The following is a 13,136-nucleotide window of genomic DNA, read 5'->3' as shown; positions in this document are numbered from 1 at the left end:
GTTTTTTTGATAATGAAGACCCTCTTGGCTCATTATTCTTCAATCATGGAAGGTGAGTTGTCTTTGACACTCTCAATTAATACATGCTAGCCATGACCAGGATGAATGACTTGGACAGAAAATTGTTTCCAGTGCTTCCCAGAGTGAAATCCTGCTCTCAGCACCTTCCAGTGCTAACAGGACTTCACCTCTGTGCTACAGTAATTGAGACCCTTCTAACCACATTATGCCATTAAATGATTATAAACATAGACTGTTTATAGGCTACTTACTTACATGACCCCTGTGCTGAAAAGTAAACGTTGAAAACTGAGGGATTCTTCCAGCAAGCAGCCTCTGTGCTGGTGTTTAGCAGAGATCCCTAATCTTCAGTCACTGATTTACTTCTACCTTTCAGATTGTGTTAGAACTGTCAGGTTTGTGTATGGAACAGCCAAGCACAGACCTGACAGATCCCTCCTCACACCACTGTTAGGAAAGGACCATCATTTGGTCCTTGAACAGGAAATTCCTTATAAAAAAAACCCACCCAAATTCACCTTCACTTCCAATACTGATAACCAGCTCTCATTTTCTAAAAGACTCCAATCTGAATGCTCAGCAGTCTTCTTAATCCACTAAACAGCATTTTAAATATTATTTATTTAGTCAATATAGTTCATCATCTTCAGTATTCATGTCTTAATTTGTCTCTCTTGAAGAGGAAATAATATAGCAAGATGCTGGCTACACATTTCCATTTTATATTGTTTGTAGAACTACATGTTTCAGGCTGGCCCAAGTCACGGCATACTAATATTTTTTACTAAGCATGAAGTCTTATGTGCAACTATTTCTCAAACAGAAAGATAAAATTGTAAACATGAACTGCCAAAACCTTCTAAGAGCATCTTTAAACTCATTTACAGTTCTTGAAAACTATTTTATTAAAGATTTTAATTCAGTACTTGTACCCATTTGTTGAACTGTCCAATTTTTATGACAAGTAAAATGTTTCTAATGATTTTATTTTTATTAAAACAAACCAATTCTGTTTATTAGAATACATTAGGTCCAATGACACTGAAACAGACTGGTGGAAATACAGGATGCAAATTACATAATTTTGATGATAAAAAGGTCTATTTTAGAACCAGTTTAAGACACAGCTTTAAAAAGCAGCTTTTTAAAACAGTAAGATTCTGGTGGCTACTATAAACATTTTTAAGGCCATCCATGCTCTGAACTGCTCCTTTTATGAGGTGGGGATACTGAGCTGCTTCAGTGGCAAACAGCCCAGCAAAATAGGGCAAATCTGTCTAGAAGTCGATAGGAAGCAGAGCGGTAAAAGATACCCTTAAGCAATTTTACATTTAAGAGCAACCTACTTATGACAAGATACATTAATTTCAATAGCAATAAAATCAGACAGGAGCACCTACCCAATAATGCATTATTTTAAAACTCCTGATTACAGAGAGAACTTCAGTGATTTTGAAATACTACCAGTGGCATGAATCACAGATTGAGACTTCATATAATCAGGGATTATGTGTCTTTAATTTTTCATTGACCAAAAATCTATTAGAAATGGGAATGTGATAGCTTAATGGCCTCATGCTTAAATCTATGCAGACTGCAAACCAGTTGTGTCCTCCCTTGCCATCTGTTCCTTGATGGTACTTAATGATTATGTCTGATATCGTAACGCACCCTAATTTGAAATATACCATTGTTTGAATGTATTTGCTGAGTTCAGTGAAATGCTACCCTGTGGTTCCGCTTACAGCAGCACAGCATCCACTTGTACAAATAAATGCAGCGGGTCTAATAAAGTTTCTTTCCTGCAAAGTCCTTTTAACTGGAATGTTGAGGTTCACTCTTGGTATCTGTCAAATATTTCAGTAATTACTGATAACAGAATCTGGGGATAGACTTCAACTAATAAAGCAGCAACTTCATTATTTACTACTGGCAAGAAAATAATAAGCCTGCTCAAAATGAGTTTTACAAAGATTTAATACAACAGTACCCTTTTACTGACAGAATAATAAAAAGTCAAAACAAAACTGGAGAAAAACTGATAATCTTCAAACTACTTAAACATTTGACAATCTACCTTTAGGTTGTACAACACCTGTATTTCTACCCTCAAGACTGTCTGAGCAACAAGCAATACACAGCTGAAATGGTTGTGTAGTTCTGCAGACTGTAGTTCTGCTTGAACACCTGAAGATACCTCAAACACTGAGATACCCTTTGTCACAGTATCAGTGTTAATACCTCAGTTTAAGGACACTCTGCTAGTTCTGCACTTAGCAAGGACTGACTGAGTTTGTGCCAGAAGTTCGACAGCTGTATCCAACGTTTTCTGTCCTGTGATCATGCGAGCTTTAGGAAGCAGGCCTAACATCAACCGTCGTTTGGCCCTCGCACAAAACCCCACTTCCTAGGATTATGTCCAACATCATAAACTGCTAGGAGGCTGAAGCCTCATGCCTACTTCAAAATAAAAAACAACCAAACCATGACCAACTGGCCTAACCCAAACAAAGTGGCTGGTGGGATCACAGGGAGCGCTGCCAAGAACATTCCCGTGGATACTGAGCGTACGCAGACGGCTTCCCTCTGCCAGCCTCAGCTCAGCATCTGCACGGCTCAACTGCTCCCAGGGCAGCTGTGGGTGCCCCAGCAGCCTGCCTGGCACCCCCAGCACAGGAGCTGCCCCCTTCCTCACGGCTGCAGGGGGCTGGAAGAGCTGCAGCTGTGCCCTGCCCAGTAACCCCGTGTCTGCCTGCTCCAGGGATGGGGACCTGCGGCACATCACAACCTCTGTGTGGTCCCACCTCAGTGTGAGGAGACATCCCCTCATATTCCCACACTCCCAGGTTTACATGGGAATGTGCCAACATTTTGCCTGCCGAGACCCTTGTGCCATCAAAGGAATTTCCAGCTGCCCTGCCCTGGAAAAGTGAAAATTAAAGATACCCCAGGTGTAAAAAAGGCTTCTCCCCATGGATCCCTACAGACACTGTGCAATCTTCTCTCTGGGTTTCACAAATCCATCACTCCTCCCAGGGCATCCCTTTTCCCTGTTTCCCCACTGGCTGTGGGGCTTGGTGTCCTGTTCCTCTCTTCCCTGTGGCCACTGGCCCCCTGTCCTGCCCCCAGCACCACCCACCAACCTCAGACCCGATACAACCAAGGAAAACTACGTTCCCCCTCTTTGGATCCGGATTCACCTTCAGCACATGGAATAAACGCTGCTGGGAATTGCTCTGGGGCTGGGAGCCTTGTGCCTCTGTGCTGAGCCAGCCTGGGAACGTGTGTGGCTGTGTGAGCTTGACTGCTGCCTCAATTCTTCTCAAGCAGTTTCTCTATGGAGAGGCTGCCTGGGATTTAGAAAGGCTGGAGCTGCACTCCGAAAGGGACACACTGATACATTTGCCAGGGAAAATCATTCACCAGGTCTGCTAACTGGGCTTTGATTTCTTCCTCCCAGGGTTAAAAAAAACCAGAACAAAGCCCAGAACAGATCAGGTTTATTTGTTCTCTTTTCCCTAACTGCAGTAAGGAAGATGTACGCAGGTGAGTAAAATGTATGAGGAAACAAGAAAGGAGGTAAAACAGTTCACATGTCATTGACTAAGCCCACTCTCATGGAAAAGACCAGAAATACCCCAAATCCCTAAGTTCCAAGTTTATAGAGCAACCATTGTCTTTATCATCAAATATTATGAAATAACTTTATTACTACTGTTTCACCTCGACTATTCTTTTGCTATCATACTAAAGGCAGTACGCAAAAAAATTTAGAACTTTCTGCCAAAAATTGAACCTAGTGACTCACTACTGACTGCACTAAGTCACTTGGGTGAGCTACCCACAACCCATCAATGCGTGTGGAGTAGCCTCTGCTCCACAGCTCATCTGGCTGCCACCAAATTAACAACTGTCATCCACAGAAAGGAAAACCCATAGGATTCAGAGCAGCACAGAACACTTAACACACAAACACACCTAGGTATTGAAAATTTGAGAATTCCTAGAATAAACATTGACAAAAAAAATTTTTTGGGAGGAAAAATGTGTAAGAATCAGAAAGTCTGACAAACACGTTCTACCCCAACAAATCTAAATCTCTTTCAAGGGACATCTTGTTAGTTTGCTTGGTTGGTTTTAGAGGGGTTTTTTTAACTACAGAAGGTTTAGCAGGAAATATCATTTGAAAAGGGAGAATTAAACAGCTGCAGTGCTTGCACCACAATTTTCCAAATTAAACCAAACCCAAAAAGTGCCCAAGGATGCAAGAGTGCACTGGCCAAAGGTCAGGAAAGCAAGAAGATGTACATGCCACAGAAGCAAAATACTGAGTATCATGAAGTCTGAAGTTTTGACTTCTACTTCAAGCATAGTGTGTTATTTTCCCTCTCAGAGCCAACGTTTTTTTACTTCTGAAATGAGTCTAAATTTTCAAGACCTATTGGGTTTGGTACCAATTAACAGAGCAGTTGAGAACTACTTGACTTTGTGATGAACACCCCAAAGCAGCTGACTTTGGGAACGCTGCAAACAGTAATCCCACGAGCAGAGTAAGATCAGCTTTACACACCAGCACTGCCAGATCTACATCACAAGATGCAGCATGACTTGGCACCTAACACCCAGGGCACTGCAGTCAGGAAATGTTTTCACAGTGCACCTTGGGAGGACCACTCTGCTAACTGTGCAGGTATTAGTTTGGAAGAAACAGCAAGTTATAAAAGAAGCAGAACAGGGCCAGCAAGTTGTCATCACTGCCAGGAAGCAGCAAGTAGTACACAACAGAAGACAATCAACACTTACTGCCCTGAGCAAATGACATTTGTAGAGCTAGCATGCTTTCTAAGACATTTAAAATTTTAATATATGGGAAAATTACTAAATAGCATTTAAAAGCAATACACATTTATGCAGTCTTCTTTACTTAAGCTTAAAAAGAAAAACTTCGAAGAGGAGTTCTAACTATCCTAACTAACAGCACCACAGCAGCGTGTACTTTGCTTTATTTGATAATTACAGCACTACCAAAAACTATCTCTCCTTTGAAAGACTTGGAAAAACGTTCACTCATTTTACTCTTGACTTTAAACTCGGCTGAAGCTACAAATTCTAAAAAAAAAAAAAAAAAAAAAAAACCAAAACCAACCAACAAACAAAAAAAAAAAAAACATTCTTACTTCAGAGTCACAACGGCCTGACCAGAGGTAAACACCTCAGTACTTGGCATTAAAAACTACAGGAAATACTGATGTGTGATCAGCCAAGTGAGATGGCACTGAAGCTACACAAATACTGCACTTTTAGTGATTAGAAAGATCTTTAGTTGTAAAAAGCGCACCACACAAATTTCCATGGGAACACCATGACTGCAGGTAATTTCCTTTCTTATGAAGGGAAAAACACCCCTCTGTAAGTAAATTATTAATGATAAAATACATATTTTCATCTTTCTCTACACCCATTTTTAGACTACTGACAATGTGACATTTGTCTGCATTCTCTCATACATCTCCTGGTATCTGTATTCTGGTTTTGCCCAGCACACATGATACTCCAAATGCACAGCAAGTGTATTCCCAAGCTACCAGGAAATTCCAGCAGACACTTTTTGCTCAGGGGCTTATTTAAGAAAAACAAAGATACCACACAGAGAAAAACTAGAGCAAATATTTCCCTGAAGCTTAAACCAAGATAAAATTCTGCAATAAACCTATGTGGACTGTCTTCTGTCACTGCAGGAAAGAAAGAAAGTACTGGAGTGCCTCCAAATGTGCAACACAAAGATTCACTCAATGGCCAGGAATACAACAGACATCATTTATGAGTTCATCCCTTACAATTTCCCATCTGAAAATACAACATCAGACAATTTTTGCTTGGGTCAAGCAGTAGCCTTGCTTCAATTCAAAGCCTTGACATCAATTAATCCCATAAAATGAAAAGGATGCATTTTGCAAACAGTGCTCAACAGCAACTGCCTCTGGAGCATCTTTAGGATTAAGACTGGACTCTAAAACAAAGCAAACCAACATAGAGAGCCTGACACAGTTATTCCCAAATAATCTTTGACATGACTGAAGTCACATGCTCTAACAAAGCAGCATTTTGGAAAAATGGCTTGATCCCTAAATAATTACTACCTAGGGAAAAGTGGTGCATTATGAAAGACAACAAAGACAACAAATTGCTATTTAGCTTAGAGAAAAAAGAGAAGGAAACAAAAATAAGAGGAACATTTGAACAAACACAAAACTTAAAAGGCCCTCCTTAACAGAAGAAACAAATAAGGAAAATCCAGAAGTAAATCTCAAATTTGGCATAGGACAAGATGAGCTTGACTTAGCACCCAAACTCTGTTAACTAGGTTAGTTTTTAAAAGAAAGATCAGGGCACAGCAGTACTTTGCAAAGGTTTGTGGTGGGGAGATCCCCAGACCAACCATGAAATCTGAAGCAGCACAGCCTTGCCACTGAAGGATACAAGCTGATCAGCCAGTTGTCTGTAGTTAACTTAAAACTCTGGATTTTACTGTTGCTGTTATTATCATAGAGTGCTTTGAAACAGCATGTAGAATGTGAAATGCAAAATTCTCTGAAAAAGACACTGCTAAGCAATAGTGAATGTATGTTCTTTCCTTGCCAGAATGTTTCAAAGCTGAGACAAGTTATTTTGATATTAGATCTAAGATGGCTATTTATGGAACAGGTTGACAGGCTTAACAAAAACTTCTGTATGCTTTAAAAAATAGTTTTTAATTCAGTTTTTATTCCCTGGCCCAAGGAACTAGTCTAGAGTAATGATGGGGTTAGTAGCAGTCTATCAAAAGAAATAAGGAGACAGAGTCAAAGAAAGATAACCAAGATGGCACATGAAGGAGAGAGAAAAGAAGTGGACATGTACATTTAAAGGAAGGTTAGATGACTTAATTCCTAATCTTCAAAATTTTGCAAGGAACAAGAGCGAACTACAGAGTAGTTTCCTGCTCAGAAATAAATCAGGGTAGCTAAGATGAAGGAAAGTGGACATGGGCTGTGGAAAAAGGGTACAAAAGTGTAAGAAAAACTAGTAAAACAGAGACAATCCAAGATCAAGTACTTCAAACATTCCATGTTCAACACATGCCTTTTTCCCCTTTATCTATCAAAACCCCAAGCACCTCACAAGTGCAGGTATCAGCCTGTGTCCACCTCACCTGCCCAATTCAGAGCTCACTGCAGGCTGATGATCCCATCTAAAAGTATTCATCATTACACTAAACTACATTTTCTGCTTCTCTGATCAAAAGGATTTAATTCCAACACCCTGGTGCACATTGTGCTGGACCACTTATTAAAGAATTTGCTTCTTCACAGAAAAAGTGACTATTACAAATTCTGCTTTCCTGAAGAAAAATCTCAGCCCTGCTGCTGCAGAACTACTCGTGGGAGCAACAACTCTCACGAAGTCCAAGTGACACCTTGCACCTGTGGAAAACTAGACAGAGCACATCTGGGAAGTGCCAACCTGTATCATGAAGTGATAAAGGTGTGGACTTGATAATAGATGACTTTTTCTAAAACACATGTTCCTACTTGCGCTGCCAACGTCCCCAGTTTCCTTTTTCCTCAAAACTCTTTTCCATTTCCCCACTCAGCCAGAGGCTAGCTGAAGGTGCCTCTCCCTCCTTGGCCTTCCCAAGAAGACATTAATTGGGTTGAGTGGCTGCTGCTGCACTCTTTCACAGAGCCAGGCAGCTGGCTCCAGCACCGGAGACCGAGTCCAGCTTTCAGGGGAAGATATAGGCAAGCCAGAAGTATGGGCTGGCAAGCTTAACTGCTTGGAAAAAAGCACACAGCTGAAGGCTGAGAGCTCACAACAGCAGCCAAGGAAGCTGTCCAGATTCTAGGCACACACCACCAGCATGGTGGGAAGAAAGAGGCAGCCAGTCCACCTGGAAAATTTCATGGGGTGAAAGGCCTGCAGTGGATCCAGTCAGCGAAAAACTCCGGGAGAATGGTAAAAGGGGAAAAACCCAAGAGAATAATAAAAGACTTCATCTTTGAAGCAGTTTTCAGCATGTCTGGATGCAAAGACTGATATGGAAAGTATCACTTAATTTATGTCATTAAGGCCAAAGCTATAAATGGCACACTGGGATGAAAGCAGCCAGATTTTCCAGACAGTGGATTAAATTAACTAAGTTCCAGAGTTTGGTTCTGTACATTACCGACTCTGCATACAGTCTGGGTCCAATAGTTCCTTTAAACTATTTATTTCTACAAATACAAAGCACAGTAAAATAAAACAATTAAAGCTAAAATACTGTTTCAAGTCTTTGTTGCTTGACCAAATATTAATGGTGGTGGTAAATGTAATGAAAGCCCCCCCAATCTTGTAACTACTTGCAGCTGTCTCTTTATTCAAAGGAAGCAGCAAGACTCTCGTCACTTTGGGAACAGCAGCTCATACTAAAAGATTTCCATCACTTCTTACCCAATTCTACTGGAATTCAGTTAACAAGTCTCAGAAAACGAGACCTATCAAAAATGGCAATAAACACCACTCAGAAAATGAGTGTTTCTGTAAAAATACTGCTTTTTCTTTTGGAATCAGAGGAGTTTATAAACAGTACAGTGCTAAGACTATTAAAAAAAACCTTAGGTGATATTAATCAGGTTCTGGAACGACATCTCCAGGACAACTGAGGATTATTTTACTGCAGTTGTACTTGGGTGTGCAACAGGTGACTAATCCATTGAATTATACTGGTTCACTGGTTTCAGCACAACAGAGTCCACCCAAGCCTATGAGCACTTTATAAATAGCCTGTTAGAAGCATTATGATACAGAGGTGCAGTGAAGGTATGAAGCATTCCTGGCATGTTCCTCCACCTCCCTGCCACAGCAGAACACCACTGCAGTGATCTCTCGTGCTCTGATTTATTTCCAAGAAGCATGACCCCTTTTTTGTATCAAAGAGCACAAAGATAAAGGCTCAGATTTAGAAAGACAGATGGGTTTCTATCCACAAGTATCAGATACTGACTGATCCCAGCAGAAGGTAAGTAACTGGATACTTCTGAAGAATGGGACCTAAATTTAAACAGGAAATTAGAGACATTCTCTCAAGTTAGGAGCTAATACTATAAACACCAGGACTCTCCTTAATTAAAAATAAAATTTAAAAAATAGTATTAATTGGCTTGTAGCATCTCCAGCAAGGAAGAACCCTTCAGATGTAACTGGACACTGAACAGAATCTGTGCAATTTTCACAGGTGCCAAACCATCCAAAGGTAAAAAACATACAAGGAATGTGATGAATTCTCTGGTGGATGAGGTACTAATAAACTCAATACTGATAAACCCCACAATCTCACTCTGCAACTATTCCAATGCTGACACCTCTTTCCCCTGAGTCATTGCAATTGCTGAAAATAAAGTTGATCCAGACAAGTACAAGGAGAAACAAATGCTGGACTGACAAACTCTCACTTGTAGATGATGGAGGGCAGGATTAACTCTTTTCCAACTGAACAAAAAACCTTCTCTAACAAAGCCACTTTTTTTTTTTTTTTTTTGTCTGTGTAACTGTTTACAAACCATGCCTAATCCAATATTAACACTCATTTATATAGACACAGAATTTGTTTTTTCAGCATTTGGCAAGAATGAAGTAAGTATTAAAGTATATGTGCAGCAGGACCACAGCACCTCTAACAGCCTCCACCATAGCTCCTAACCACAGACCTCTAGTTCTCATGTGAAGTCACTGAGCTTTAAAAAAACACTAAAACAAACAACCAAAAAAAATTCCCCAACCCCAAGGTTGTGAAAAAACCCCACTTTTCTTTTGAAGTCACATGACACAAATTTGCTGCCACATTTCCTCAATAAATGGTAGTAAAAAATTAAAGGAAAATAAGACAGAAATAAAAATGGAAAGCACTGGAAATAATCTGTACTGATGATTAGTTAGAGCCAGATCTTTTAAGTGTTTTTGCAAATGAAAACACTTGCTTAATAGGTGGATATTCAAAGGGAACAAGACTAAAAGTTAAACACAGGTTTCCACAGTGACTTCACCTCAGAGAGGACCACACGGCAAAACATGAAACAATTTTCCCCCTATTTCAATCCTGGCACAAACCCCAAAACAAACGGAACTTTCCCAAAATATGAACAGAGTTCTAAGAGGGAATTCTAAGCAGTAACCAGCCGTGATACATCTCAGTTCTCAAAAGGCCTTCCAGTGTAGTGACATATTTCTAGAATCTATTTTATTCATAGGCCAATGCTTTTACTCACACCTCCAGTCTGAGGTAGTTTTTTACTGTTCTGAATACCAAACTATTTTTGTAAAAAAAGTTTACATCTCCAATGTGTATTTTTTACACGTACACACCTAAATGCTTCCTAAGTACAGTAATCATGGCATGGGGTCAAGGATGCACAGAGTTACAGCCAAATTCAACACACTGTGCCTTAGGCATGGGAATGTTCCTTCTCCACAGTTTTCCATTCTACATACACGCATCAGGTATTAATTTATAATCAGGATTAAAAAATGGACTGAAAAAAGTTTAAGACTATATTCTTCAAAATCACCTTGTTCCAGTGCTGAATCAGCCTTCCAGCTGTCAGACTTTTTTTATCCCATAGAAGCTCTACATATCAAATGTGTGACCACAGCTGAAAATCTACTTACTTCATGTAGTCCAAGAAAAAAAGAAAAAAGTCGTAAAATAAAAATAGTATCCTTCAGCGAAATGCATCACTTGAAATTCTTATTAAATGTGCCAGAATCCACTCAGATTTTTTTTTTTCCCAAAAAGTTCCATTCCATCAAGTTTTCCACGTTTTTCAACATTAGAGTGAATACTAGAAGTGAATACTTGGGAGTCTTAGTTGCACAAAAGTAGGTGACAAAGAAAATACCGGTTTCAAAAGGCTGAATTCACACTTGAATGTGGTAAAGTGCTGCTCTTTTGACACAGATTAGTCATACAAGCTGAACACCAAGGGTAAAAACTTTTAAAGCACTAAATATGAATAAAAGCTATAAACAGAGCAAGAGGATGCCCATCCCTGAGCAGCGTTCCTGAGGAACAGCTGCCAACTCAAGCTGCTCACGTACTGATGGATGCACCCAGCCAACCATAAGTCCACAGCTTTTCATACCTATAGAGAAAATAGATGTACTTCTCTGCAGAGACTCTATCAAAATACATTAAAAAAAAAAAAGGTATGTAGAAATTTTTGCACCAGTAACACTTTTATGATTATATCACTAGACACCTGACAAGTGTTACTCCCCAGCATGACAGTAGTGGGCAACATTCCAGTCAAAATGATGATTAACAGAGAGCCACTGTAAAGGATTCTTTTCTGACAACCAGAGTTTTCAATAAACAGTTTATAAACTGATGTAAAAAGCTTTCTTCTGTTGGCTATAGCCAGAAAATACTCTACACTCACAATTAAAGCATCAGTTTTACTGCTCAACTGCTATGTACTGTAACTTGGAAGCATGGAAAATGAAGAGAAAGGAGTTTAAGGGCAGTCGTTTTGCTCAGTGCACAATCCTGTGTGAGTTGCCATCCTTAAGTTGCATGTCACATGCACCAAAATATGGATTAGAACCTTATTAGCCAAGCAAATTTATTCAAAATTTTCTTTATGAACATGACTTACAGCAGGATGAACCTTTTTTACGTCTCTCAATGGAAATCTGGGAAACTATTTACAGTCATCCCATTTTCCAGTAAGTTCTACGATGATGATTCAGCCTGTATTACACTATACATCCTGCAAATACACTGCTCGGACATTGAGCTGTGCAGAGTCGGGATGTGCCACGATCCCAAGTCCCCTCTGAACTCACCACATGACCGTGTCACGCACAAATAGAAGTAATTTACCAAGGTCAAATATGGAGAGAGGAGGGGAAAGGATTTTTCTTTAGGCAGTAATAAAATACAAGAGAAACAAACCAACAAAAAAATTACCCCAAGGCAGCGCTTGCCCACACTCACATTTGCAGCATGACTTCGTTCAGATACACTCCATCCACCAGCGCCACATATTCCTCCAGGTTGGTCCCATTTCCTCCAGCCAGCGGTCCGAACGTCTTCACCTGGAACAGAAGGAGCAGCAGCACCATGACACCAACTCCACCTCGCTCCCCTGCCGCAAGGCTCTTCCCAAACAATGAGCAAATAAAACCGGGAACGTCGGAGGGGAAAATGAACGCTTACCCAGGTGACAAGGGGGCTCGACATGAACTGCTCCAGAAGGGGTGTGAAGATCTCGTTCTCCATTTTACAAAAAAACGGTTAACATCAATGCAGCTCCTCTGATGCAAATAAATAAAGATAAGTGCTTCACTGCAGCAACTCTCTGGAATGCTCCAAGGATTCAGCCGGAAAGAGTGAACCCCATTTTTACCAAGCGATGCAACAGCAACAAAAGTCAGTGCATTGGCAAGCGGGATTTATCTTCCTCTTTCAAAAAAGAAAAAAAAAAAATGGATCCGAAAGTCGATCTACGCGTATTTCAGCCTTTCCACTGATGCCTCTCCCTTCCTACATAGCGATGGGGTGGAAGGAAGGAAGGAAAGAAAAGAGGGAGGCTGCCTAGCTACTGGGATTCTGCATCAGACAAAAAAAAAAAAAAAAAAAAAAGAGAGAGAGAGAGGAAGGAAAAATCTGCTTCAGCAGCGGCAGCGCCTCAGAAAGGAAGGAGAAATTCCAGCGAAACTCCGCAAGCTCATCCTGCCCCTTCCCCACAAAAAGAGCTCCGAGGCCGGGCGCGGGGAGCAGCGAGGGCAGCGCCCCCCGCCCCTCTCGCAGCCAAGGCTCCCGGGCTGCGGCTGCACCAGAGCCCGCTGCCCCCCGCCCTGCCCCCGGAGCGATCGGGGGCTATTTTAAATCAGTTCCCTTTTCTATCCCTTCCCTTTTCCACTAAACTACGACGCCAGAGAGCGGCAGGACCGGCACACGCCGCCCGGCCCCGCAGCCTCGCCCTTCCCCCGCGCCGGCCGTTCCCCTCAGGCTCCGCTCTCCCCTCGCCGCTCCCGGAGCGCCCCCCGACCCCTCCCCAGTTGTTCTCCTGCCGCTCCGCCACCGCCGCTGCGGC

General features: G+C 41.2%; 1 protein-coding gene across 13 annotated transcripts in view; it reads right to left on the bottom strand.

Annotated features, from left to right (window-relative positions):
* Positions 1 to 12,871, bottom strand: part of CCDC88A (coiled-coil domain containing 88A) — a 65,558-nt gene extending 52,687 nt beyond the window's left edge. For 6 of the 13 annotated variants that reach the window (XM_066316596.1, XM_066316597.1, XM_066316600.1 and 3 more), the window contains exons 1-2: positions 12,257 to 12,870; positions 12,035 to 12,135 (exon numbers count right to left, since the gene is read on the bottom strand). In XM_066316596.1, coding sequence (XP_066172693.1) covers positions 12,035 to 12,135; positions 12,257 to 12,319 — 164 coding nt within the window. In that variant the 5' untranslated portion in view covers positions 12,320 to 12,870. Of the gene's footprint in view, positions 1 to 12,034; positions 12,136 to 12,256 lie in introns of all 13 variants that reach the window. The other 7 variants (XM_066316603.1, XM_066316605.1, XM_066316604.1 and 4 more) reach the window with 4 other exon arrangements.
* Between the last annotated feature and the right edge of the window lie 265 nt (positions 12,872 to 13,136).

The sequence above is a fragment of the Sylvia atricapilla genome, chromosome 3 (assembly GCF_009819655.1).
Source record: "Sylvia atricapilla isolate bSylAtr1 chromosome 3, bSylAtr1.pri, whole genome shotgun sequence".
NCBI classification, from domain to species: domain Eukaryota; kingdom Metazoa; phylum Chordata; class Aves; order Passeriformes; family Sylviidae; genus Sylvia; species Sylvia atricapilla.
This window is presented reverse-complemented; position numbering and strand designations above follow the sequence as displayed.